Here is a 23,756-nt window from a genome sequence, read left to right on the forward strand (position 1 = left end):
CGTTGCCAGATTTTTCTGACTGAATTATTGTACAAAGGGTAAAAGGTTATACCATATGTAACATAATTACTCATAAGTATGCCACTGTACCTTTATTCCATTCAAAAATCTTCACTAACGGTTTGTTTCACCACGAACCAGTAAAAAGTGGACTACGTTAGATTTTAACCTTTTTATTCATCCTAGTAATTTTGGGAGTCACACTATTGAGAAGGAATCTTTTGCGTCGGAATTTTAGTCTGCCCAATGTAGCTTTATTGAAATGTATAAACTCTCTCGGTTTGTGCGGATGAAGTTAAATTATGAGTAATTTAGAAAAATAAAAGGTTGGGGAAAATGACCAATAAGTGATCGCTTTCCAAGAATGGAACAAGTCGTTGAAGTGGGATATTCTACCAGCGTTATTAAAACCCAAATCAAGCCTAGAAGAGTTAGGCCTAGGCTCAAAAGAATCTGCAAAGACTGAAAGACTCCAACCTTGTAGATGCGCCAGAAAAGCTCAACCTGAATTTCAACTATTTTTTTCAATAAACCTACCTTTTTATTTGAAAATGCAAATTTATTATAGAACGTGAGTCTCCGAAAACTTTATTAATTTGCATATTAATAGCATTAACAGCACTTGACACTATATTGTAGTTCATTTTAGCTCCTAAGCCTTGGTTGCTCAAACCGGTTTGTTTACTAAAATAATGGCCGTCGGTTTATCAGACGTAGAGCTAATTATACGACTGCATAATCGGCATTTGAGATTCGTTGACGTCAAATATGACATCAAATATGACGTCAAATATTACGTAGGGTACGGATGACGCAATATCTGTGAAACAAACCGTTAGTGAAGAAATAGAGCTAGTGGCATACTTATGAGTAATTATGTTACATATGGTTATACTACCACAATAGAAATTATGGTACCAATATAAAATAGTATTAATTACTTTCAATTTAAAGTGTTTCTTGCAAAACATGCAGATAACTACTATCGTGTGTCGTTTCTTTATGGGGAGTGGATGTAGTCAATATCGACCGCAGAAATCGGAATAACTAACTATAACGATTTTTTGAAAATTTGCCGCGTGCGCCGATTAGAAATTTCGATTTCTATGGTATCGACTATCAATTGATCTGGCAACACTTGAACGTGGGCTTAATATTTAATTAATATAAAGTTACGTGGTTTTTGCTTTCAGGCGACGATTTTATGTATAGTTAAAATGAAATTCTTATTATTTACGTAGTGGAAATGATGTAAATATAAAAAATAGTACCGTTATAGTACAATAGGTTGGAAATATGGTACATTTTGGTACTATATAGTACGCTCTCAAAATAATAGTACCATTTATAATATTATGAAAAATTATGGTATTTGTACCATAATTATAGTACGTATGGCAACGCTGCGTCCAGCAGAGTTCTCTTCCCCCAGCCGCCAAGACGAGGGTTATTGTACAGCCTTCTGTCCACATTTATCCAGTTTCGCGCTAAAATACACGGTTGGCCAAAAACGCTTCTATTTGAACTTGTCAGCATAACGTCACGCCGTACTTTCTTACTATTCTTTGAAAAAGCATGAGTGACGTGTTATCTACGTCATGCTGACAAGTCGCTATAAATTAGCTTTTGGGCGGTAATACGATACCATTGGCTCCCAAAGCATCTAATTTGCCAACGATTCCCGCAACGTTAACGAACCGTTACTACATTGTTTAACAGTTTAAACGGAAACCCGTGACATCGAGGATGGATAGCGATACCAATCATACCACTACGAAAAAGAACCGTGTTTGTACGATAAAGTCGTTTTAGTTAAAAAGAAATAGAAAATTAATCCGAGTGCGACATATCGCGTATATCTTCGCGCATTTTCGCGTCCGTAAAAATTCAGGACACGTCGGGAAATTAGAAACGTCCGGCGGGAGATTCAATCGATCGCTTTGGCGAAACAAGGAAATTTATTTTTCGGCGGAGACGCGATTCGGAATCGGAGGTGAAGCAAGTCACTCGTCGCTCTCTCTCTCTCTAACTCTGAACTGGCGAAAGAAAGTTGTAAACAACCTTTAAAGATGGCTCCGCGGTGATAATAGACTCGCGGAGATGGGATAAAACAGGATTTTGTTAAAACGATTTTTGACAAATGGTAGACATCAAACCACCTTGAAGAAACACCATTAGTTTTTCTTTCAGGGTCATCTTAGGTTTTAAACGCCTAAAAGATTCTAAAAGCGAAGGCTTAAACAAGAATGCCGTAGTAAGAAAAAACCTTTTCTTGGAATGAATAACGTAACTACCAATTAGGTAAGTTAAGACGTTAGAATCCAAAGTTAGTGCATGTAATTTATTATAAAGATGACTCAGGGTAGGTGCTTCCACTATACTAGGTGGCAATGCCTCAAGAAAAAAATTAACATTTAGTGTTATGGTGATAAACTTTCACAATTGTTCGCCATCTCTCCAACCTATTCAAAGACTACGATATTATTTTTGTGAGTTACAAGGCAGAACCTTTTAAAACTACGAAACTGTGTGTGATAACTATTTCTGTGACTTACAAGGCGTAACCTTTTACCACTACTTTTTTTAAAACAAGAGGTAAATTTCCTACTATATTTATAATAGACAAATGTCAAGGTGTTTCCTGCTCATATTTCTTTGTTTATTCTATCAAGTTAACCTTATAATTAGGGTTAAAAAAATCCTTGAAATTTTTCCAGTATTTAAAAACCATGTTTTGCTAAATGTTCTATTTTCTCAGTTTAATTCCATGTAAACTGTTTGCAATTTGATATATTTTGATACTTTTGTTGAGATTTTTAATGAAACCAAAAGTTAGCATCAAGATAATTGTCTAAAATACAGGAACAGGAAACCATTACACATAAATAACTTAAATGTAGAAGTACTAATCATGAAGAAAAGAAATTTTTCCTGATCCCTCTTTTGTTTAGACAGCTGGATTTGCTGTGGGCTAATACAATGATATATCCATTTGGTTTCTACTTTATTTGAGGATAGTCATAATTCAAAATGTACTTTATCTGTAGTTTCCATTTTAAACTACTGCAAAGAAAGTAACCATATTGCTTCTTGCATTTTCTAGAATTTTATCTTAAATTCCAGGATATTGAATTTCCAAATTTTATCTAAAGTGTAAGAGTTTTGAAAGCAGGATTTAAGTCCAGGAGTCGAATTTGAGCCAGTATATTATTAATTAGGAAAAACACCTGCTCTGTTGGAAATCGTGGAAGATAATTGCTTATGTAAATGCTACAATAAAAACCACAACAACTGTGCTTTCAAACAAATTCTACAACCTCCTTTTTTTTGTGTAAGGGTCTATGGGAAAAAAACTTCACTATTTAAGTGTTCAAAAATATTTTATTTAAAAAATTAAAGTACGATTTTTAATAGCTTAATGTAGGCCTATAACTATTTTAATTAGGCTAGCATTAAAAAGTGGTGTCTATATCTGTTTTTTAAATGTTTTTCATTTCAGAAAAATGTTGCAGTGTTTAAGTAAATTACGTTTTATAAGACCACGTTGCCTATTGCTATCTACGCTTTTAGGCGCTGCTTTGCTTTGGACTTTCTTTACTAAAACTCAATTTTTAAATAATGGCAATTCATATTCTAACACTGTACCGCAACACGTAACCACAGCTCAATCAGAAAAAGCATGTCAACATCCAGATCTTGAGATCTATAACCCGTTAATGACCAAGTAAGCTACTCTATACAATTCTGGTACTGAAAAAAATATTTTCTTTCCCAAAAAATTTTGTACGTAATTTTATATAAATTATCTTCAATTTATTTTAGAAAATTTATTTTGCAAATTATATCTAACTTTGCAATTACAATTAAAATAAATTGCTATATTAGAGTTTTGGTTATCAGTATTGTTCAGATTAACTAGATTAATATAATCAATTTTTAGACACATTAAGAATTTGGGAAAATTAAAATGTGCCGATACTGATTGGCTGTACGTGAGTGATGGCTACGTCCACGTTTGCTCAGATGCCAAAAAGATTTATGGGGCGTACACCTGCTCTTTATCCTACTATGAAAGAACTTCAGACTATAACTCAAAGACATCAAAAACTGTTGTGATAGAGTCCACAGATGATAAACAAAAATTAGAAGCAGACTTTTTCAGTGCGGAATGCAAAAGCAAAAAAGGCCAATCTTGGCGCAGCATTTTGGCCGGAATTCACCGCCAAGATCATGTTGTTGAGAGATGTAAAAAGATACTGGAAGAGGATGACAAAAAGGGACTGGGCATGAATGTTCTTATAATGGGGCTGGATTCAATGTCAAGAGCTCATTACATTCGGAAAATGAACAGAACTTACAACTATATCACCAAAGATTTGAAAGGAATAGTATTGGAAGGTTACAATATTGTTGGTGATGGTTAGTTAGATTTATGAATATACAAAATTTACTAAACCAACGCTGATAATATTAATTTATTAGGTACACCGCAAGCTTTAATTCCAATATTAACTGGTTTCACTGAACCAGAATTGCCAGAAACTAGGAAAAGGATTGAAAATGCGAATTTCGTTAATATCTATCCATTTGCGTGGAAGAACTTTAGTGCAAAGGGTTACGTAACAGCATTTGCGGAAGATACTCCTAACACAGGGATTTTTACGTATCGTCTCACTGGTTTTAATGAAGAACCGACTGATCATTATATGAGACCTTTTCACATTGAGGCATCCAAAATCATGGGTCAACATAAACCATTTTGTCTCGGAAGTCTCCCCAGACACAAAGTATAATAGTTATTTAAATCCAAATGAAACAGTAATGAAATACTCTCAACTAAATTCTTTTCTCAGGTCATGTTCAACTGGGCTAAACAACTATTTGAGGTCTACAAAGATATACCAAAATTTGCTTTTTTATTTCATGGAGAACTTAGTCACGATGATTACAACATTGTGCAGTATGCGGACGATGATTTTACAGAACTACTTTCATCTTTGAAAAATAATGGTTACCTTGATAATACAATTCTGATCTTAATGAGTGACCATGGTCACAGGTATGTATTACTTTAATTTTTAAATGTCTTGCGCTCCAATTTAAATTCTAATAAATTTTTTAATTAGGTTTGCCAGTATTAGGTCAACTCAACAGGGCAAACAAGAAGAAAGGCTACCTTTTTTCTCTGTGATACCTCCTCAATCATTTAGAGATAAATATCCAAAATATTTTGAGAATTTACAAACCAACTCTAAACGTCTGGCAACGCCATTTGATATCTATTCAACCTTGCTAACCATTCTTAACCCTAATATACCAATGAGGGGTGACATCCGACAACGCAGCATTAGTTTATTTTCGGAAATACCAAGTGAGGTGTGTCATTTCAAGTTATAATCAAAGTTTTACTCTTAAACGAAGTAATACATTTCAGTAACAACGTTTTTCCCAATTCTGGTTTTTAAGATATAACACTAGAAACTTTTTTCTTATTCTATTTTTAAGAAAAACAGGGTTCATACAAAATTTCCGGAATTAAATTCCCTGACTTTTCCAGGTCGTGTACGAACCCTGAAAAACATTCTACAGGGTATAAAATTCAGTGAAATTTAAAAATTAGTCTAAAATTCAGGGAATTTAATTTCGGTGGCAAATAGGAAACTGATTGTGAAAAAACTGTGGCAACACTGTTTAATGGACAAGTCTAGCATTACTTTTAAAGCAAAATTAGCTACTAAGGATTATATGGGAACAGTGAACCCGACCCGTAAAATTTGAGATCCGTGTTTTTCCAAAAGTTAGATCTTTTTTCCTTCCAAATTAAATTGGAACTTCTTAAGAACGTAGTAAAAAAAAGAAAAAGCAAAGCTCAACCTGTTAAATTATGTAGCCAACACAACCAAAATTCCCAAAATAATTATTGCATTTACATCAATGAGGCTAATTAGAATTTCAAGAAATTATTTTTCAGTCTTTCATTCAAAATCTGCTATTTTTAATTATGACTATGCATTTAATAAACCCTGTTCTCAGACATTTTTTATCTACACGCTCCAGACTAAAATCTTTCCCTGTATAATCCCATTACTAAAATTTTATTATCATCATTAGTCTCATTTACATTGATATTTGGAGTAGCATTGATTGCAGTGATAGAATAATGCGGACGTAATCATAACAAAACTTAAGCTTTATTTGTAACATTTATTGACTAGCTACATTTATATTTAAATAGTAAAACCACAGAGATTAATTGATTGACCTAACTCAATGGAGCTTAGGCGTGGAGTGTTTGATAATGGAGAGGAACCTCTTATATTTTCTCATCTATGGGTGACACTAACACTCTCTGTTAGGCCTAATTTCTGCACTAATGGTGTTTTATGTCCTTTACAACATTAAATAAGTCAATTCCAATATTTAACTATAACTATTTTCAGAGAACTTGCGGCGATGCCAACATTGAACCCCATTGGTGCACGTGTCTATCGTGGGTTCCAGTACCCACGGAGGATGCAACGACAAAGCAAGCCGCACAAGCTGTTATAGACTATATCAATGAGTATAATAAAAAATATAGCTCGCTATGCGCCGAATTAACCCTGGACAAGGTTACAAAGGCCGATAAGCACGTTCCTAATCCTGCCTTACTTCAATACCTACATAATAAGGACCAAGATGGTTTTGTTGCCGATCTCAGTGATAAAATGGAATCATCGGAAATACTTTTTGAAATTCAGTTCAGTGTTTATCCTAGCCAGGGCCTTTATGAAGCGTCAGTTAAACATAAAAAACTTTCCTCTACTTTTCATGTTAAAGAAACAGAAATAAGTAGGGTAAACCTGTACGGGAACCAACCAGACTGTGTACAAGAAAAGTTCCCCAACCTGAGAAAATATTGCTATTGCAAGGCTCATTTAGTCTAGTTGAGAAGTCAAGAAATTACATTTTTAGAGTGACAAGATTTCACCCCACATTGTTTTCAACCAAAAAAACTTTCATTTCATATGGTAATAAAAGCTTTTAGCCTTTCTTTTCAGAAGAATCAAAAATATTTCTTACTTGAATCTCGAATTTTTATCCAACTTTAATTAAACTTCAAAGATTTTCTTATTATAAATGTTAAAAATAATTTTCACATCACTGTGTATACTGTGCAAAACTATTTAAATCTCATATATAGTATTTGTACAGTCACACAAAATTATCAACTAGTCATCAGTTACACCTTAATGTATAATTATTTCTTAAGCTTTCACCAGCATTATATATTTATATTATTGACCTGTAATAGGGCTTATAGATAAACTATGACCACATTAAAGCGCAAGTACGTATAATTAATCTCTAACGACCCGCTTCACTGTGCCAAAACATTTTGTTGAAAAATTAGACAGCTATATACAATTCTAACTTTGAACCAAAATAATTTAACTTGAAACTATGACTTCTATCTCTAAATGTATTACAAATGTCAAGAAATAAAATATATTTATCTGTGAAATCATCAATGTATATTTCAATGAATTCTTTGTGTAATAAAATTTTTAAACCAAATTTTTAATTGTATTTAAAAAAAATTATGTATACAGTGTATTTCATTGTTATGATACCCTTCATTATTTTAAACAATTGGCAGATGCTTTTTTATTAATGGGTTTTAATATTTCCCTATAACTATTAATATTTCAAGGGGGAGGGGTATTTTTCCCTTCAAGTAAAATTTGTGATACCACTCAAGCAGACCACTACAATAAGAATTGTTAATGGTATTATGGTACTTTATCAGTAAAACGGTTCAAGTTTTGTTGCTTTCACGATAACTAATCAAAATATCAACCAGTTAGGAAAAATTGGAATCTATTTTGCTTAGCAGTTTCTAAATTAATAATACATATCATAACATAAATACCAATAATAAAGATATTCAGAGAATGACAAGGGATCTAATGATGTTATAATATTACTCTCGTGATTCTACTCATCTCACAAATACTGTCACAAAAAGAATTATAATTTCCTTACCAAAATAAATTATAGGCCTGTTATAATTCTCTATGATCACAAATTTCATCGTAGGTAGTTCGGAAATCCCGCCTTTTTCTGTGTCGAAATCTCTAACCATAATAGTCAACTTCGGGCCTTGGCAGCGATTCGTGATTTTGTTCAATGTTCAGTAATTGTTCACACGCTGCAGCGGTTCACGATTTTTTTTGTGATTACGACAAAAAATAACTTTTTAGGCGACACGTGTCATATATGCCGTATAAATTGAATATTAAAAATAAAGCAGACAAAATGAAGTTTCGAATTAGTGCATGATAAGATTCGACGAATGCGTTGGCCGCTGTAGCGCGAACAGCGCGTGATCAAAGTTGGCCGTGACTGAACTCTTTACCCGATCACGGCCATAGAAATCTCATAGGCGTTTGGGCCATTTGCCAGTTACACGGCAGCATTCTAGTTACCTATGAGATTTCTATGATCACGGCCGTGACCCGATCGAGTTATAAAAGAAAATGATGATAGAAAATTCATCCACCTTCCTGGAAATTATATAAATTTTTGCGATTCGGGCCCAAAACTCGAGAAATGTCACTTTTTAATTTCGTGCATGGATTTTTTTTAATTACTCATTGCTTTTACATAAGTAACATAAAATCGCTAAGTATGACATTAAGAAAATGTTCTACTACATCCTTCCTTCACAGTGACGTCAAAGGTTTTTCGAAATAGCGCCACTCGGTAGCGTCGGCATGAACTAATCTAACCCAACTTCCGGGAACGTGATTCCCGCGGTTTTGAAAACAGTCATTTTTAGGCTTAAGACGTATAGCCACACTAATTTCGTTTTCAGGGTTGCCAGTTGGGCGAAAAGTCGCCCAATTTGGGCTATTTTCAAACCGATTGGAGACAAAAAAATGCTTGGGCGATTTGGGCGATTTTTGGGCTCCTTTCAGTAGATCTATTTTTTAGGCTCGCCCGTGCTATTTTCAAAATTGGTCGAGCACATGTTTGTTTTTCTGGTTTTTTTGATATAAGATAACAAAGATAAGAAAGTGACAAAGTCAAAAGTGTAAATGTGTAATGTTTAAATTTCCAATTACGGCTACCAAGCCATTTAAATGTTGTTAGGAAGTTAGATAAAATTTCTCCAGAACATGTACTAATAAATGGCCCCCGAGTTATGAACGATTTGCCATTAGATTTTTTTAACTGCACGAAATGGGAGTTGGAAAGTCAACTTCGATTGCTCAATAGTTCTTTTTATAAAATAACCTTGGTCATCTTGTTGAAATGTTGCCTCCCCGCTTCAGCTGTGGATCCGTTTTCTCTCCCACTAAAGAGTTTATGAACTCATTCTTAGGCATTGGCTGAACTATTCCAGGGCAACATTTCAACAAGTTGGGCAAGCGTAAAGACATTTTATAAAATCAACTATTCTCTAGTCTGGGAAAATAAAACAAATACAAGTTAATTTTGGATAGACGTATACCGTTTTCAAGATGCCTCTGGAGAGCACATAATGAGGGAATTAGCTGAATGTGCAATTAGGCTTTTAAGTTTACCAATTTCTAACGCACAAGTAGAACGAGTTTTCTCCCAAGTGAACTTGACGAAAACTGATCTTAGAAACCGAATGGATCTCGATTTATTGTCTAGTATATTATATGTTAAATTCGGACTAGCGCGAATAAACATAAAATGTGCGGAATTTGTGCCTCCAACTGAACTTTTAAACGCATTCAACCAATCAATGTATAACGGTAACCAATTAGTATAATGTAACTTCTACATTTTTTAATAAAATGATTGGTTTGATTTAAAAATTTAGTTTAAGTGAGCTTGTACCATTTGGTTATTAATGTTTTACTTTGGGCGACAAATTGGGCTACTTAAGAAAGACTGAATTTATTTTGGGCGACAAATTGGGCTACTTTGAAATAACGTTTGGGCGACTTTTTCAAAAACGACCTGGCAACGCTGTTCGTTTTCGCCACGGAAACTTTAACAACGTAAGAAATTAAAGAAATTGTATGTATTTTCCCCAACAATATTAAATCTTTATATCGGGCAAATGGTATTATATTAGAAATTCACCAACAACTCGAAATTTGTGGATCACTAGTGAAGTATACTGTTATGTTTTTAATGTAAAAAGGTTTCTCATTTAGTTTACGAATATTTTATTACAATTTCTGCTAGATTTTTACTATTATAATTTGAATACACTTGTATTTTGTACCTTTATGAATGCCTGGTTTTGTCCGCTGTGATCAAAATAAAAATGAATTGATGAATCAAAATGTATGAATTAACCTTTTTCAAACTTCTGGAATAACTTTTACAATTGCTAATTACGCAATAAAAATATTTTTTTTCAGTTCAAACTTTGAAAATGACCCTAAGAAATAATAATATTTAGTATTTAGGTATAATTTTCCGATAGAGTTAGGCCTAATAAGCCGACTACCATAACGGCCATTTTATTTCTTACATTTCGTACCTCATAATATTTTGTAGCGCTATATGATTGGCTAAATTTGAACTCTGACTCCTTTTCGATGACCAATAAAAAAAATCAAATCCCAAAGAGTATTAAACTTCCGGGTTACAGAGTTGCTAGTCGTGTTTCTGATTTATCGTTGGTGAAGAAAGGATGTAGTAATAAAAAATGCATGAGCAAGGCTACAAGTGTCATACTTAGGGGTATTATGTTACTTATGCTTTTACTTACCTTAAATAGTGCATTTGTTATGGTTTATTTTCAATTAAATAGGGTCTCCTTTTCACACAAAATCCCTAGGGAATTTGTGAGTATTGGGCAGAATTTGTGAGTATTGGGCAGGGGCGGATTAACCACTTTTGTAAAATTATATTTTAATTTTGGAAATGACTAAATCACAATCTGAACTTTAGAAAACCGTATACCCGCCGAATTTTGTCATAACAAACTAGTTTAACTAAATCCAAATCCTGCATTTGATGTACCCCGTACCTGTTTCATTATCACAAATTATTATTTTTTAAATCCTTTACTTTTATTGTCTGAGCAAAAAAAACTTACAGGGGGCTTAAGATAGGTCTGGCACAAATTGACAAGGAGTGAAAAAGGTCCTAAGAAACGTTTTCCTAAATTGAACCCTTCAAAAAGTCGAAAAACTCTCAATAGTGCAATTTCTATTATTCCATGAACCCAATTGTTTCCTTTTACTAAGCATTTGGTTTTTATCGAAAAAGATCAGTAGTATCAAAAGTTCGTATTCCACGTGTAGAATTTAACAATAACAAGGTGTTTGATAGTGACCACGTCAATTAAAATAAAGTTACTTATTGAATTTCGCTTATCATTCTTGAACCCTTTCGAAGATTCGAGGCGTGTTACGAATTCGCGACCGAAAACAATGGTTGCGCTCCCTAACGGCAGCGGGCGGAACGTCAAATTTAATCCACTGTGGAAGCTAGCAAATTAGAAACTTAAGCAGACACTATAAACCCGTTTCGGTCGCGAATAGTTTCACAGCTATCAATATAATGCGTTGTCGTAGGTCGTCCATGTTTGCGGACTTCAGTCTTGTGTACCAATTTTCCAAGATGTTTCCGGGTCTAGACCCCCCTTGGGCCTACCTTTGACTGTGTACTAAATATCCACCCCTTTCTCGACCCCCTCTTAACATTCACATACTCCCCCCCCTTGACGAATTTCTGGCTACGCCACTGGCCGTGAATGTTTGTCGATTTGGAAGCTGTCTTTGAGGAAAGTGCTCCTGATACAAGCGCCACTCTTCCACCACATTTCTCTGAGCGATTCCACGCATGCCGGCAGGTTTAAGATACGAAGTGTTAATTTAATTATTGAGGTCCCTCAATTCATTGCAAATTTGAGCCTCTAACCCGTTTATTAAGTTAAGGTACAAGATGTCAAAAAATTAATTCAAATTAAAGGCCGACTACATAGTTATTCGGTTTACTTGGTCATTATCTAAAATTTGGCTCTCTGCAAAACCCATGTGCTATGCAAGCAGCCAACTTCAAGTGAAGGATCTTTGTAGTCGGCATTTAGCGTGTTCGCGTTTTGCTACCTTATTTGTAAAACAGGTAAGTCATACAATTCATTTCCGATCAATATCCTCTTGGGTTTATAGTGATTTAAATTAAATATTTTAAATATATTTAATACATCGGGAGGATTTTGTGTACTTAAATGTGCATGACACGAGGGGTCGGACACTTGCCATTATTTTGTACGGGATTTAGGGATTTCGTAGAGATTTTGGCGATTTTATCATTACTTTTTGAAGTGATTTCGATGATTTTATCATTACCTTTTGAAGAGATTTTGCCGATTTTATCATTACTTTTTGAAGTGATTTCGATGATTTTATCATTACCTTTTGAAGAGATTTTGCCGATTTTATCATTACTTTTTGAAGAGATTTTGGCGATTTTATCGTTACTTTTTGAAGAGATTTTGGCGATTTTATCATTACCTTTTGAAGAGATTTTGGCGATTTTATCATTACTTTTTGAAGAGATTTTGGCGATTTTATCATTACTTTTTGAAGAGATTTTGGCGATTTTATCGTTACTTTTTGAAGAGATTTTGGCGATTTTATCATTACTTTTTGAAGAGATTTTGGCGATTTTATCATTACTTTTTGAAGAGATTTTGGCGATTTTATCGTTACTTTTTGAAGTGATTTCGATGATTTTATCATTACCTTTTGAAGAGAATTTGGCGATTTTATCATTACTTTTTGAAGAGATTTTGGCGATTTTATCATTACTTTTTGAAGAGATTTTGGCGATTTTATCATTACTTTTTGAAGAGGTTTTGGCGATTTTATCGTTACTTTTTGAAGTTATTTTGGGATTTCAATGTTAAATTACCATAGAGAGAGTTAAAAGATTTTGCGATTTTCGACAAAGTGTACGGGATTTTGGTGAATGTCCGACCACTCGGCGTGACATCTTGTTAGATACTTAATTCATTTTTTACCGAGCACCTAAAACATTGGAGGGTGCCAAAAAATCCTAAGACATTTTTAGGGGCTATTACGTTACTGCTTATAATTTTAGGGTACTAGGCGGAGTAGGCGCTACTTCAATACTAAACAATTTACTTTCAAAACACTTCAGAATTTAGTGGGCGCCCCCATTTTACTGCTCGGGTGAATCTGTCCCTCTTAATACGACCCTAAGTACTGGGTTTGCTAAGTATAAGCAGGGTATAAGATATATTTTGTTCATTTTATACCCATTTAGAATTTGGCAGCACTTGTCAGAATTAGGTAATTCACAAAGCTGAAATGAAAAACAAAATACAAAAACAATTTAGTGGCACTCTATATTTAGTTTTAGGTATTACCAAGAATTGATCTATTTATATATAGAGATAATGTTTATATTCCGGTCTCGACGCATCATGAACCGGGGGAATCAACTAAAGGGGGGAGGAAATGGAAAAGGAGGCGTTCTTATTTAACGCGTCACTCACGCGAATGTCAATAGCGTCAAGAGGACGTCATATTTAGGGAGTCAATAATGCGCCGCCTGGAATTGATTGAATTTTAAGGGGAGGGGCCAGGTTCAGATCCAAGAGCTGCAACGGGAGCGAAGGTAACAAGTCAGCCCAGCCAGAATATTAGTTTCACATCGACGGCAAGTATCAAGGGTTAAATAGTTAAGCTACCATCGATGTCTTACGACGTGCAATAATAATCCAATATAATTAATTTAATTAATATTCCTATTATAACATATCGAGTCCCTAGGTTTCGAGCTTCTTTCTTTGGGCCCCTCAGGCCCTCAACATCCTCCTCCACCTTGTGATGCATGGGCCCCTACTCTTGGTGGGGCCCTAGGCTTCAGCCTAGTCACTCTTATGGATAATACGGCACAGGAAATGTCAGAATTACCGCCTTAAATGCAGGACCCTTCCCGGCCAGTGGTTCAGTGCAAATGGAAATGTGATGGTCATTGATGAAATACAGCAGGACCCTTCGCGGCCAGTGGTTCAGTGCAAATGGAAATGTGATGGTCATTGATGAAATACAGCAGGATCCTTCGCGGCCAGTGGTTCAGTGCAAATGGAAATGTGATGGTCATTGATAATATCCAGCAGGACCCTTCACGGCCAGAAAAATCGTGACTCGTGAGAGTAAACTTTAACATAACATAACATAATCAGCTAGGCTAATACCCAAGGCACCACCTTAGGCCTAAGTCATCAAGCTACTTTTGAAGCCATTAATTCAGGTGGCCGGGTTACAATGCGTAGGAGGGTGGTGGCCAGCCCTTCAAGCCACGCGAGCCAACAGCCCCCTACACTAACTATTACCGTTAAGGCGTTAACCACTCTTTCGTCACTCTTTTTACACACAATCCCTAAAGGATTAGTGTGTACTATTTTCACATGGCATAGCTCTCGACAGGTTTGTTGTAAAATGGTAAATGATACGTCAATAGGCCTTTCTATAAAATACCGTGGCATTCTTGTTTACTGTTTTTCTCACTTCTACCTAGGAGCAACAAACACAAGGAGAACGCAGCTAGCCTTTGAACAAGCTAAGGCAGTGTTGTGTACAAATTTCATTGGACGAACCATTACGCTGAGCGTTTTACGGAAAGGGGGAAGACAATTTCCGAATTTTCCCCTTCCGACGGCAGCGTGCGCTAAAGCGTCTAGCCAATGAAAAACGTACACAAGAAAATCCACGACTTTTGACGGGTTGCGTTCTCTTTGTGTGGGGTGCTGTGTTTGTTGCTTCTAGCTTCTAAAATGCTTCCCCGGCATTCACACTAATAGTTAGTGAATTCGTCCATAGCATAGGTTTGACTGCACAATTTTAAGAACAGGTTGGGCAGTCGTAGCGAATTTATGGAAAGGCCTATTGATTGCCTTTATCAAACCCTCGGTAGACCAATAGGCGCTTAAATAAATCATCCTCCAAGGAAATCGCTATGGAGTAATATTTCCGAGAGCCAGGACCCGCAAGGTTTTCATTAAATGCTTGTTGAAATAATTTAATGTTTTCATTTGTAAACCGAACGTCTTGTTTTGGCCAAGCCTTAAAAAGCTACCTGGTTAAAAGGGAACGCTTGTTGCTGCCATAAAGGTGAAAATTTGAAACCTAGATAGGTCGCGGCTAAAGTAGACGCTATTCGCGACCGAAACGAGTCTAGGTGGCGTAACGGCGCTAGCTTCTCCGAGGTTGCGCCTATGATCTAGCGTCTGCTACAGACAAATTAAAAAGTCATAAGAATGTTTTTTCTTAAATAAACTTATCAAAATATAAGCAACGATGCCAAAATTATATTAAAATACAAGTAGCATTATTTATAATGTCAAATTGACGAATAACGATGAGGAAAGACTAATAGCGTCTGCTTTAGCTGCTACCTATCTAGGTTTCAATGGCGAACCAAAGGGGGCGTAACGATAGTTTTAGTTAAAAGGAATATAACCTCAGGTATTTGGTGTGGAACACCAACGTTTGAAGCTCTGGCCGCTTTTGCCTTTGGCTTTAAAAATGTTTGGTGCCACAGTACAGGGATATTTTAAAAATTGAAGGGGTCTTCCATAAAGATTGCTTTGCAGGTTATATTCCCTTAAAGGGAATATAACGTTCATGAAGATAACGTACAAGAAGATTGAAAATTTGTTAAATTTTCAATTAAATATTCAAAACATATTTAATACATCGGTGGAATTGTGGGTACTTAAAAAAATATCCGTGACATCTTTTCCCATTGGCGACAGACGGCGGGAAATTTGAAATTCAAGGCGGACTATTTAAATTGGTTTTCTTTTCTTAAAGGGAATATAACCTCCAACGCGTTCTTTATGGAAGTCCCCTTCAATTTCCTTCATTCCCTTCACAATCCACGATTATCAGCGCCGCAGGTGTGAAAAGCCATGGGAAGCAGCGGACAATATTGGAACCCACGGAGGGCGACAGAAATACCAGAGGTTATATTCCCTTTAACACACAAATGTATCAAAATCTAATTTTGCTCCTAATTAAATAAATCATTTTAAACAATCTTATTATGAATTGTATAAAATATTGGAGTAGCTTATATAGGTTTATGTGTTATCGTTAAAAAGGGTCTTTTTTCTTGACATAAATTATGATTACGTTGACAAAAATTGTTTATAGTTAATGGTTTTTTTTGCCTTAATTAAAATTTCGTCATATCCGTAACAATACTGTAAAATATCGTGGCTGTTGGAGCTTCAGAAATGTAATTAAAAATAAGCTTTATAATTTATTATTTATAATAGCAATAGTTACCTAATAGTGTAAAAACTATAAAAAAAAGTATATCATAAATTATAATGTAATGTGATGATTATTAGATATTTTTCCAAATTAAGTTAGGCTTGTGGAAGGCATGGATGAAAAGTAATAAGTAATTCCATAGCGGACCGGCACACCTGGGTGCGCCACTGCCTCTAGTTTTTGTTTAATAAATCTTAAACTTCATGAACCAACCCAAAACTTTACATTTTGTGCAATTATTTTAATCCTGTTTGTGATAATAGAATTTTATTTAAATTAGGCCTTTTAAGCTACAATTTAACCATTATTCTCCATACTTACAGCAACTAATAGATGGTTTTTGTATTATTAGTTTCAAAACTAAAATAGTAACAACTGTTTTTTTTAGCTGAGATATGAATTAATTAAGCCTATGTTAAGATGCATGCAGTTTCTTACTCTCCTCTGTTTATAGATAGCATATTTGAGTCTTACTCTAGTCAATACAATGCGATGCTAATTTGTCCTTACAGCATCTAGTGACAGAAAACGTTACCAGAAGTAAATGAACCCAAGTTATCAGACTGCTACACTCCTCATGGGGCCATGTGGGAGGCGTTTTCCCTATGAAGTTACATTTTGACCTCGAATTTGAAATTTTGCGCGCTTCTAGGCCAAAAAAAAAAGTTTTGGTTTTTATGAAACTATTTTTTAAACATAGAAATAGCTATACCCACAATTCCCAAGTGCAATTTATCGCGTCAAAAGACGGGGATGGAAATAAGCTTTTATTTGACTCGATTTTCTCATAATTTTCATAAGGAAAACGCCATCCGATTCTGAGCGCTATTTCGATAACTTTGGTTCATTTATTTCCGACGTTAATAAATATTCATAGTTTTTTAAAAGAATTTTAATTCATATTATAATTATTTTAAATTACGTAGATACCATCTGATATGTTTTTTTGTAAGAACTAGTTTACCATTAGAATTAGAAATGTTCAAGAAAAAAGATATTTTCTATCACAGACATTTATTTCTTAATGGTGTTACAATAAATGTTACAATTCAGTAAAGTGTATAAACATGGCATGCAAAAATTGTGTAAAATATACATTACAAAAAATAAATTGAGCAATAGCAATACTTTTTGACAGTGACACGTATTTTTAAAGATTCTTATAAACTTACGAAACATTGACCACAAATTTTAATTTGAGAATGAAATGAGTATTAAGTAATTTTTGTTGTTGGGTCAAAATATATTTGTACGAATAGTACAAAACACTGAGAGTCTTTTAAAGACGTTTATGAAGTGTATAAGCTAAGTAGCAAATTACATGTACATGAGAAACGGTATACAATATCTAGAGCTACACCACAAAAAAGTAAAAAGGCAGTTTGTTTTTTAAAGACAGTATAATCGAATAAAAAACTCCCAATTTCACTCCAAAAACTTTAGTTTCTTCAAATGTTAATTTATTCAGAGTGACATTTACCATAAAATTGTAAAAATATCTTTTGGTTTATAGCAAAAATTTTGGAAGCAATCATTCGGCAAAATTTTTCTTATTTTAGCCGGCTAAACCCACAAATCGAAATAAACGTCCCTAAGCTCCAACTGATCATCATTCTAGGCCTAAAACCAACAACTTAAAAAAAAAATGGTAATGAGAAACGAATTATATACGCAAAAACCCCGTTCAAATTTATGGAGTAAATTGAATGAGAAAAAAAGGAGTTTATAGAAAAATGATTCGTGTTAAATTTGAGCTTCTTTATGTAGAAAATTTGTTCCATTTATAGTAAATGTTCCTAAACTAATGCGTTTAAAAAAATAGGCCTTCTGTTTTCACATTCACAAACCTTTCCAAACGAAACTTTAAAAGCTTATTTTTACGAAGTATTAAAAAAAAAAAACGGAACAGTTAACGGGCAACAAATTGACCTTTTCGTGACAGTATTTTTAAAATTGACTAATCATTAACGGATAAAAAAAGTTAAGTATAAAGGGGACATCTTTTTACGAGAATGGAGAAACTCAGAAACAATTTTACAATCTAACCCTAATTAAAACAAACTACTCTCTCAAGAAATGTTTGTATACCATTTGATATGACGAGATACTTTTTCAATTGGCTTCAATTTCCTGTTTTTGATCCCCCTGTTCCTTAATAACAGCTGCTGCTTTATCTTTGTCTTCAGGTTCCAATTCTTCCATCTTTTTTTCTCCAACTTCTTCCTTCTCTTTAGGTTCCGCTTCGGCTTCTTTACTGCCTTCGACATCTCCATTCGCTGGTTTCTCTTCAGCTGGAAAAGATTAAAAATAAGGTTATCTTCGTAACTACGCGAAAGAATCTTTAAACGCTTACTAGTTTGTTCTCCGTCCTTTTTGCCTTGTTTGTATTTTTTGCTCTTTTTGACAAAACCATTATCGATTAAGCTATAACCAGTATCAATTATAGACTGGTTGAGTTCGTTCGGAGAAATGCCCAAGACTTCCTTCATCTGGAGAATGAACAAGAGGAAAATAATTAGTTTTAAGCAGTCAAATCAGCGTATTAACGACCAATTTTGCTACCCTTTGGTTATCGAACTTGAATTCTCTTCCGATCCTGGAGAGCACCAGCCTGGAACTTTTGTCAATGATACTGTTCAACCATACTGCGAAATACGGAGCAGCCATGGTTGGAACGCAATATCCTTGAGATTTGAATTCCTTAGAGAGAACAAGGGCTATATCCTTCATCCAAACAGTTTGCGTTGTGATTAAGTGTCGTTTGCCAGCCGCTTCTGGTAATGTCATAGCTTTAAAATGAGCCTGCGCTACATCTCTAACGTCGCAAACGCTGAAGTTGACTTTGGCCACCATTGGAATTGAACGTTCGAGAAGGCGTTTGACTATTTCGGAGCTAGTGCCGCATGCGCTACTTAAAACTGGTCCCAAAACCAGGCCAGGGTTGATAACAGAGAGCTCAAATTTCTTGTCATCTGAAAGAGGATGAGTGTAACGAAGGATTCTGAACTATGGAAGAAGAGGTACTAACTCACCAGGTAACTCTTTAACGTAGTCCCAGGCAAATTTCTCTGCCAAAGTTTTGCTTTTGGAATAGGCATCGTTACTAAGAGCATCGAGATTGGTCCAATCTTCTTCCGTATAGAGTTTTCCTTCCTCGTATGTTGGGTCTCCATGAACAGCGGCTATAGAACTTGTGAGGACAACTCTTTTAACAGTACCAGCTTGGTTACAAGCTTCTAACACACGCTTGGTTCCATCTACAGCTGGCTTAATTAAGTCATCTTCGTGAGACGGAGGTGCGTTAGGAAAGGGCGAGGCCATGTGCATGACGTAAGTACAATCTTTAACAGCCCTATGATAGCAAATCCATCAGTTTAGATTAAAATCTCATAAGAAAATTTATTTTGTTTAATTAATACTGACTCATTCCAGCCTTCATCTTTAGTGAGATCAGCTTCGACAAGCTCGATAGGATATGTGGCATCAGGCACTAATTCTTTAAGAGGCCTAACTTTCTTTTCATCTTCTAGGCTTCGTACTGTTCCTCTAACTTTATAACCTTCTTCTTGAAGTATTTTAACTACATGCATAGCTATAAAGCCAGAGGCTCCAGTGACTAGGACCACTACATTTTTAGAAAAATCAATATCAAGATCCATTTGTATGTACATGGATTTATTTGTGTAGATAGGTATCAAGCATTTAATTTTTCTATAAAAATGAAAATGAAAATGCAACTTTGAGCATACGGAAACTTTAAGTAAGCGCATTTTCCCATTTTCAAACATTCAAGGCTTTGCCGGTAAACCGCATTTAAGCGTAGGTCTATTTTCGATCCGCCGAATGGGTGACAGACAAGCCACACCTGCTTTCTAAGCCTAACGGCGTCAAAAAAGAGGCCTAGGTGTCTACGGAGCTTTGTTTGACGCCGACCATCATATTCCATAAAGTTTCAAATTAACAAGCTCAAACCATTATGCATACACATATTTCACGTTTATTGTTTAATAATTAACACAAAACTTCACGTAAAATCATGCATTTTTTACTAAAAATAACAAAAATAATATCTTACGGGGAGAATCTGTTGAAGAAGCCATTTTACGGGAGTGACAGTTCTCTCTCTTCTGCGGATTTTCCAAAAATTCCCAAGCAATCCTTTTGGCCTCTTATCGCGAATCGTTATTGGTTAATTTGGTAAACGCCTACTCCCCTTTATATAGTGCAGAAAATATTCCGGGGAGGATAATTTTTCATTTTTAGGATAAAGCTATCGCCATCTACAGGAGATATTTAAAAAAATTAATGTATGATTTCTACAAAATTTGTAGATGGCAATATTTGCTCAAAAACTAATTTCACGTGATTTTTGAGGCGTTTCTTAACTTAGGCCTTAGCGTACAGAAGTGTTTTGATTTTTCCAAGCTTTAGCATTACCGTGTCCTTTTCTATTTGACCGTAAAGATTAATTAAATAAAATTGGTTAAAAATGAAGAAAAAGGTACTTACAAAATTTTAATTGTTTTGAAACAAATATACACAACGATTTACGTAATTTTATAATTTAATTAAGGTTCTTCTCATGGGGAAAAGTGGGTCCGGAAAGACCAGTATGAGGTCTATAATTTTTGCAAACTACATTGCTAGGGACACAAGAAGATTAGGAGCTACAAGTTTGTGCACTTTAAAATAAAAAAATTAAAATTATCATGAAAAATTTAACGTAAACACTTCTTTTTCAGTTGACGTTGAACATTCGCATGTTCGTTTTTTGGGTAATTTGGTCCTTAATTTATGGGACTGCGGAGGTCAAGAAGCCTTCATGGAAAGCTACTTTGCAAGTCAGAGAGATAACATCTTCCGTAATGTGGAGGTCATTACGATTCCATGTTAAGAGTTTTTTATCGAAGCTCGCACAAATCATGGCATTTCTATTAAAAGGTTTTAATTTACGTCTTTGATGTTGAATCTCGTGAACTTGAGAAGGACATGCATTATTACCAATCATGTTTAGAAGCTATTCTACAAAATTCTCCAGAGGCCAAAATATTTTGCTTAATTCACAAGATGGACTTGGTACAGGAAGATCAGCGTGAAGTGGTAAATAAATTAAATGTTTGCTTATTATTTGAATCTTCAAAGATCTGTTTTATAGATATTTTCTGACCGCGAAGAAGAGCTTAAACGTCTTTCCCGTCCCTTAAATTGTACCTGTTTCAGAACCTCAATTTGGGACGAAACTCTTTACAAAGTACGTAAATTTATAAAACAAATAATTTAAGTAATAATTCGTTTTAATCCTTTCTCAGGCTTGGTCTTCCATAGTCTATACTTTAGTTCCTAATGTTCAACAGTTAGAAGCGAACTTGCAACAATTTGCCAATATTATTGACGCGGATGAAGTTTTGCTTTTTGAAAAAGCAACGTTTTTGGTAAAAATTTGGCATTTAAATTCACAGGCAGGGTATTTAATATTAATACTTTCATTTTAAGGTTATTTCTCACAGTCAGAGGCAACCCCACAATGACGTTCATCGCTTTGAGAAGGTGTCAAATATTATCAAACAGTTTAAACTCAGTTGTAGCAAATTAGCAGCCCAATTTCAAAGCATGGAAGTTCGAAATGCAAACTTTGCCGCTTATATTGACGTTTTTACGCCTAATACTTATGTAATGGTGGTTATTTCTGACCCAACAATTCGTAAGTTATACAAAAATGAAATTTTTAACACTTCGCTAATTCACTGAATATTTTAGCATCAGCAGCTACTTTAATTAATATTCGCAATGCTCGAAAACATTTTGAAAAGTTGGAAGGCGTTAAACAATCTCAACATTCCTTGGTCAGATAAATAGAGATGAATTTGTACATACCTACTGAATTATATTTACGAAATTTATTTGTTTTGTATAACTAAATATACAAATGTCCATTATTAATTAAACAAAGTGTCATTTATGATGAAAGGGTGATGAAAATTGATTAAAGCTGCTTAGTTTTAAGCCCTACATAAGTGCTTTCAAATATATACATATTATGCAAATTAACTTAAAAATTTTTAAACATAAAAATAAAAGTTTAAAAATAGAAGTTAAGATTCAAAGGAGTGTGAGAATTATTGGTAAATATTTGCGAAAATTTTTTCACCAGTGTGAGCCTAATCTTTGAGCAATTTCTTTAAGAAATTCAGTGTGGCTTGCATAAAGTTTTAGCTCGCTGTTGATGTCCATCCATTGGACACGGTGAGCATCATCACCCGCACATAGTGGAAATTTGCCAACATTTTCTCCAGTTTCATCATGGAAATTTCTGACAGTGGTTTCCATCCAAGAATTGTCAGTATTTCTTGGGTCATCGACGTAGCCTTTAAATACCTACATCAGAAGTTAACGTTCTGCATACAAATCACGCAAAATTTAAATTTAAAGTAAACAATACCTCTACTCCTGAATCAAAGAAACCACCCAAACTTTTATTCAAAACTTCCTTGTCATAGTCTGAAAGTGATAAGCTATTCACAGCTTCTTCACAAAATTCCCTTTTGAGTGTTTCTGTGACATTTTCATTTGGATCAACCATTCCCTAGAGTTCCAGACAATTAATTGTTGGGCCCGCCTTGAAAACCAAATTTTCTCTACTTACCCCAGGAATAGCCCACTCTCCGCTATCAGTCCTTTCAATAGCCACAAATTGTAGTATAGGTTTGTGAGTTTGTGAGTGTGCCATTTTGAATCCATCTGAATTTCTTTTCCACCTTGTTACAACTGGGTCTGCTGCGTGATTTGGTCCCCATCTGCCTAACCTTCCTCTTCCCTTTAAACCCGTTCTACCAACAATATTCAATGGAGATCCATTCACAATGGTATACTGGCCGTTGAAACTTCTTCTATCAATGGAGTTATCTATGTCATTCCATTTTGGTTTAAAACTGAGGTCACTGAATAAATAAAAATTAAATTTGTATCAGGTTCAGTTAATTGAAATTAATTGGTTTACTTTAAATCAGGGTCCTCCCATTCTTTATTTGTTACAAGGGAGAAAGACGGTGGATCATATCCAGTCCAAACGTTTGCCCAACTAACTTTATCATCCGGAACAAAAAGACGTTGAATAGTTTTAAGTGAGTAAGGATAAACTGCGTTTCTACATTTCACGTGAAAACCCATCATAAATATTTTTATAATCAAACCATAGAAATCTTCATAAGCAAATATATACCCTAGACTAGGCTCTTGATAAATCAAACCTAAACCTAACTCAAATACCAGAAGAAATAGCAGCCGATTAATTTATATATCCAAGCCGGAAACCTCAAGCAGGGCTGTACGCCGGAAGTAGTGGCGTACTCCTGTAATCCCAAGCGTCTGGGAGGCAGAGTTTGTGGATGGCCCTGTGAGGACGACCACTAATCTCCAAAGGGTGGTTGTCATATTTCCCCCACGGGTGTCCCGTCCCTATCTCCCCGTAAC

General features: G+C 34.9%; 4 protein-coding genes across 5 annotated transcripts; 2 read left to right on the forward strand and 2 right to left on the reverse strand.

Moving 5' to 3' along the window:
* Window positions 1-1,796: 1,796 nt before the first annotated feature.
* LOC149954159 (uncharacterized) lies at window positions 1,797-7,475 on the forward strand. Of its 2 annotated transcripts, none has more exons than XM_090168933.1 (7): window positions 1,797-2,301; window positions 3,500-3,724; window positions 3,941-4,419; window positions 4,483-4,787; window positions 4,854-5,059; window positions 5,127-5,376; window positions 6,441-7,475. In XM_090168933.1, the coding sequence occupies exons 2-7, from the start codon at window positions 3,504-3,506 to the stop codon at window positions 6,924-6,926; spliced, it is 1,947 nt and encodes a 648-aa protein (XP_090025059.1). In that variant the 5' UTR covers window positions 1,797-2,301; window positions 3,500-3,503; the 3' UTR covers window positions 6,927-7,475. The 2 variants fall into 2 exon arrangements, with proteins under 2 accessions (XP_090025059.1, XP_090025060.1); XM_090168934.1 differs by lacking the exon at window positions 1,797-2,301 and adding an exon at window positions 2,339-2,595.
* A 10,598-nt stretch (window positions 7,476-18,073) lies between these two features.
* Window positions 18,074-20,489, reverse strand: LOC149954160 (uncharacterized). The gene is made up of 6 exons (XM_090168935.1): window positions 20,362-20,489; window positions 19,710-19,911; window positions 19,319-19,638; window positions 18,849-19,258; window positions 18,640-18,775; window positions 18,074-18,577 (listed from the first exon to the last, which is right to left on the reverse strand). The coding sequence occupies exons 1-6, from the start codon at window positions 20,384-20,386 to the stop codon at window positions 18,399-18,401; spliced, it is 1,272 nt and encodes a 423-aa protein (XP_090025061.1). The 5' UTR covers window positions 20,387-20,489; the 3' UTR covers window positions 18,074-18,398.
* Window positions 20,490-20,631: 142 nt separating this feature from the next.
* On the forward strand, window positions 20,632-22,253 carry RagA-B (Ras-related GTP binding A/B). Its single transcript, XM_090168936.1, has 8 exons — window positions 20,632-20,787; window positions 20,860-20,959; window positions 21,029-21,159; window positions 21,228-21,386; window positions 21,442-21,537; window positions 21,596-21,718; window positions 21,780-21,987; window positions 22,044-22,253. The coding sequence occupies exons 1-8, from the start codon at window positions 20,776-20,778 to the stop codon at window positions 22,136-22,138; spliced, it is 924 nt and encodes a 307-aa protein (XP_090025062.1). The 5' UTR covers window positions 20,632-20,775; the 3' UTR covers window positions 22,139-22,253.
* LOC149954162 (ADP-ribose pyrophosphatase) lies at window positions 22,140-23,678 on the reverse strand. Its single transcript, XM_090168937.1, has 4 exons — window positions 23,284-23,678; window positions 22,930-23,224; window positions 22,726-22,869; window positions 22,140-22,661 (listed from the first exon to the last, which is right to left on the reverse strand). Exons 1-4 carry the CDS (start codon window positions 23,454-23,456, stop codon window positions 22,431-22,433), a joined length of 843 nt encoding a protein of 280 aa, XP_090025063.1. The 5' UTR covers window positions 23,457-23,678; the 3' UTR covers window positions 22,140-22,430.
* Window positions 23,679-23,756: the final 78 nt, after the last annotated feature.

This window comes from Leiobunum rupestre, chromosome 3 (assembly GCF_980474605.1).
Source record: "Leiobunum rupestre chromosome 3, qqLeiRupe1.1.hap1, whole genome shotgun sequence".
Classification (NCBI taxonomy): Eukaryota; Metazoa; Arthropoda; class Arachnida; order Opiliones; family Sclerosomatidae; genus Leiobunum; species Leiobunum rupestre.